At 56.2% G+C, this 4,163-nt stretch overlaps 1 protein-coding gene across 1 annotated transcript; it reads left to right on the top strand.

Moving 5' to 3' along the window:
• The first annotated feature begins 261 nt into the window (after positions 1 to 261).
• Positions 262 to 3,663, top strand: LOC134550670 (collagen alpha-1(I) chain-like). The gene is made up of 3 exons (XM_063397399.1): positions 262 to 472; positions 2,001 to 2,107; positions 2,974 to 3,663. The coding sequence occupies exons 1-3, from the start codon at positions 262 to 264 to the stop codon at positions 3,661 to 3,663; spliced, it is 1,008 nt and encodes a 335-aa protein (XP_063253469.1).
• The last annotated feature ends 500 nt before the right edge of the window (positions 3,664 to 4,163 follow it).

Genomic DNA, 4,163 nt, shown 5'->3' with positions numbered 1-4,163 from the left:
GGGAAAAGAGAAAAATCACTTTGTCCGAAATTGCAGGCAAATTTCATTTTTACAAGCTCTCAATTAGCCATCCCTTGGATTAGCACCTTCTTACGCCTCCTCGCCAGAATAAAGCAGCCGTAATCTTGTTGCTATTTTCCCCTCGGGCGCCGCGGGCTTTGTGTTCCCTCCCCCCAAAAAAACTTTTAACGCCCCCACCCAGCCAAAAAAAAAAAAAAAAAAATAAAGTCCTCCCTGTGCGGGGAGGGCAGGGGTGACGTCATGGCGGGGTGCGGGGGGGCGCGGCGGGAGCGGGAGCCCCGAGCGAAAGTTGGGAGGAAGAAAGAGCGGCGGGGCGGGCCGGGCGTGCAGCGGGGCCGGGGCCCGCCCGCCCCGTCGCGTCCCGCCGGGCCGGGGCTGTCCCGGCGCGGAGCCCCACGGGCCCGGCGCGGCTCCGCGCCGCCATTTTACCTCCTCCCGCAGCGGAGGGGCCGTGCGGGACCGGCCCCGCTCCGGCCCCGCTCCCCCGGCAGCGCCCGGCCCCCCCGGCCCGGCCCCGCCGGCGCTCCCGGCAGCCGGGCCCCGCCGGGGGCAGCAGGACCTGCCGGGACTGCCGTGCCTGGATACCTCCCAAGGAAACGCTGTGCTTTTTCCTTTTCCATCTAGCAGATTGCCACTCGCCGCTCTCCTTCCCTGCCCGGTCGGCCTGGTTTTCCTTTTCATTTTTTTCCCCTTTTCTTCCTTATTTTTTTTAAAGTGAATTTTCCACTTTTAAAATGACTCCGCTCGCCTTTGTAACTGGGGGAGAGGAGCAGCAGTGCCGTGAGGTGCTCGGCGTTCCCCTCGCCCCGGAGCCCTGCCCTCTTGCAGGAGCACACCGCCCCCCCTTTTCCCCTTTTCCGGGGCAAGGGCTGCTCCGTGGGACCCCGCGGCCCCGGCCCTGGCTCTCAGCACGGACTTAGGCACTCTTTGAAGATTTCTACTTTAAAATCCGCACAGGATTAATGTAACTAGAGTTTTTCTGCATCTGGTTTGTTTGTGTGGGTTTTTTTTTTCCTCCCTCCACTTCTTTTTTTTTTTCCCTAACTATTCCAAACAAAAAGAAAAAAATGGGCGTAATATAAAAATGGTTTAAAAACCAAAGGTAAGTAACTGTTATACGTGGCAAGACGAGCCTTTTTGTTTGTTTTTCCTAATTAAAATAATTTTCACTTTTAAAATATGATCTCGTGCCTGGGTATTGATTTGTATTAAACAGCAGCGTTCTCTTCCCTTTCGTATTTTGTTAGATGTTGAAGGCAGAAAGTGCTGAGTTAGAAATCCAGTATCGTCTCGTTGTATTAATATCTGGACTGCAAACTACCTTTTTTAATACCCAGAAAAGTGCTTAAAGTCCTCTTGTCCAGTTCGGTCTAAAACTGAAGAGATACACAAATCCTGACGTCTTAGACTACAATGCTTTTGCCTTCAGGACACTTAATGCCTATTTGTATATGTAGAGACAGTGTTTGAAACCTATAATGCGCAGGACACTGAGTTAAGTGGAGCTTTTCTAGTTTATAAACAATCTGCAAAAAGTTTGGAATCGATTTAACCTCTTTTATGTTGGCCTTTTGCATGAGGCACAGCTTCGCATGGCAGGCTAAAAAAAGGCTTTTTGGACCTTGCCGAAGTCGCTCTGAAACTGGAAGACGAACATACATCTTTCCATACGAGAAAGCCTTTGATTATAAATATGGGAAAAGTGTCATGCAAGCAGACCCGCTCGAAAAGCCTTCAGAAAGGAACGGGGGGGTGAAAGCTTAGCGCATCCTGACGGGCTTTTTAAATGCTATTGATTGGGACAAGCTGTTCAAAACCCCAGTAACAGTTAATCTGCCTGTTAATCAAGCCACTAAGGAGCTCAATGCGAGTTTTATTAGCAACTGGAGAACACAGGCAGCAGAAAGGATCAAAAGCCTACACCCTTGATATTTGTAAAACCAGCCTTTCCCCAAAAAAATATATTTTCAATTACACAGTAATTCGGAGCTTATCAGGGCTCGTTCGCAGCCCCACGCAGATGGTTCCGCAGGCGCTGCCAAAGCCACGAAAGCAAATGAAGCAGCATCAGCCTGGCCCCGCCGAGGTGCGGGGGTTAAAAATAACGCGTTAAGGAGGTGTCCCGCTCTCGCCTCTCCCATCTCGGACCCTCTTGGCCTCCCGAATTAGCAGCAAAAACTCCACTTGGCAAACCACGAGGAGCCGACAGAGAAGCTCCTCGTAATCACGTCAATTGTGTTATTAGGCTGAGAGGTCGAGGGCTCTGTTTCTTTTAGATGGCGTATTTGATTTATCGCGGCAAGTTTGCAGGGCATATTCCCCTCTGCCATCCTTTTGATACAACCTCTCATTTAATCGCTAAAATTTAAAAAGTTTAAATAGCAAGATTCGTAATTTGGAGAGCCTAACGAGTTGGATTTCAATTAATTTAATGACCAGAAATATTATTCTATCGGCTAAAATCAACATTTGATCTTGTCATTTTTTTAATGCAATCCGATTCCTTTATATGTCAGCGAGATATGCATATAAAAGACTATCTGGTCAGAGGTAATTATGTCACAGCTTTTTCTCGGCATGACAGCTGGATAAACACCATCTCCAATAAACATCTCTAATTAGGGAGGAGGATCTGAGATAGATGGTGTTTGATTTATTACTGAAGGAGAATGTCCATTTACCGGTATATTATAGTGAAGCATCACAGGGAGCGTTCCCGCTAACGCACCGTAAGGAGTATTTGGAGATGCTCGAAGACAGGTAAGCGGTGTTTTAGATTTTACGCTGTTATTTTATTTAGCGTTATTTTGGAGGAAGAACTGCCTTTCTAGGGTACCTCTCTTTCCCACTGAAGCCCTGATTTAGCAGAGGCACCCAGGGCTGGGAAGGCAAGCCTGAGTTTGGGCACCGAGTGGTGGTCGCCTCTCAGCGACCGGACCTTTCCAATCCTAGCAGGGCAACCGAGCCTCCTGGGCGACCGGCGAGCTGCAGGCGTTTGGCGGCGAAGGGCGGCCGGGACGCGGCCCCCGACGGCAGCTCGCCCCGGCTCGCCTCCCGCAGCCCCGCCGCCGGCCCTGCCCTGTGGGCCCTGCTCGGGCAGGGCCCTCCGTGCCCCTCTCCCGTCCCGTCCATTCGGGCCGGGCGCTCCAAGGCCCGAGGGGCGCCGAGGGGGCTCCTCCAAGGGCCGCGGTAACCCGCGGCTGCCCCCGCCACCTGAGACGGGTCACGGAGAGGGAGCGGGGCCCGGGTCACGGGGCGGGGGAAGGGGAGGGGGCCGCACCGCCCGCGCGGGGGAACTTTGGGAAAAGGCTCCAGCGCCGGCCGCCCCCTCCGCCCCGGGCCGCCCCCTCCGACGGCCGGAGCCGCTCCCTCTCACCCCCACCTGTTGTGCGGGGCTCCGGCCTTCTCCCCTCGCCTTCCCCCAGCGGGGTGGGGGCGCCGGGGTCGGGGTGCCCGGCCCCTCCCGTCGGGCCGGGGGCGTGCGGAGACCTTACCTGTCAGCGGGAGCGGAGGGTCCGGGCGCTGCAGTCCCGCGGCCGGGAGGAGGTACCTGGCGGCTCCGGTCGCCAATTTCCACGCAAGAACCTGCCACACAGTTTAAATGTCAATGACAGCAAAAGAGGGGTGCTGCCTTTGCACTAACTTTCCCTTAATATCCACGCCAGCGCCTCCCCCATTGGCTGGGCCGCCCCGGTGACGTCACGGCGGACAGTAGTTAGCTAATGAGACATTTTAGGCGACACGAGCGCGAACGGCGCGAGCCCGGGCACCGCCCGCCCCGTCGGGAGCCCGGCCCGGCCCGGCCCGGCCCGGCCCTGCCCTGCCCTGCCCTGCCCTACCCTGCCCCGCCCCGCCCCGCCCCGCCCGGGGCTCGGCCGCGGGACGGGACTCCCTTGGACCGGGGCACCCTCGGGCAGCGGCGGGGTCTCTGCCATTCCCGCTGCCTCCCGGCAAACGGACGGCTCGCCCCAGCCCAGCCCTGCCGGCAGCTGGGCCTATCCCCGGTCTCGCAGGCCGAGGTTTAGGCTGAGGTTTGGCTTCTTCCCCTCTGAAACGCGCTCTGCATGAGGGACATCCTTGCACGGGGCAAAGGAGGCCCCCAAAGCCTGACGCATCCCTGTGGCTCCTCAGGAAGGCTGTGC

Source organism: Prinia subflava, chromosome 5 (genome assembly GCF_021018805.1).
Source record: "Prinia subflava isolate CZ2003 ecotype Zambia chromosome 5, Cam_Psub_1.2, whole genome shotgun sequence".
Classification (NCBI taxonomy): Eukaryota; Metazoa; Chordata; class Aves; order Passeriformes; family Cisticolidae; genus Prinia; species Prinia subflava.
The sequence above is the reverse complement of the archived record's forward strand: the minus strand, read 5'-3'. Positions and strand labels throughout refer to the sequence as shown.

What these genes read in the sequence shown, in the direction of transcription:
- LOC134550670 (XM_063397399.1), top strand. Translation starts at nt 262, where the DNA reads ATGGCGGGGTGCGGGGGGGCGCGGCGGGAGCGGGAGCCCCGAGCGAAA. An exon ending in CCTCCCGCAGCGGAGGGGCC is followed by an intron (nt 473 to 2,000) that starts GTGCGGGACCGG and finishes TCAATTACACAG; the next exon opens with TAATTCGGAGCTTATCAGGG. An exon ending in ATCAGCCTGGCCCCGCCGAG is followed by an intron (nt 2,108 to 2,973) that starts GTGCGGGGGTTA and finishes TTCCAATCCTAG; the next exon opens with CAGGGCAACCGAGCCTCCTG.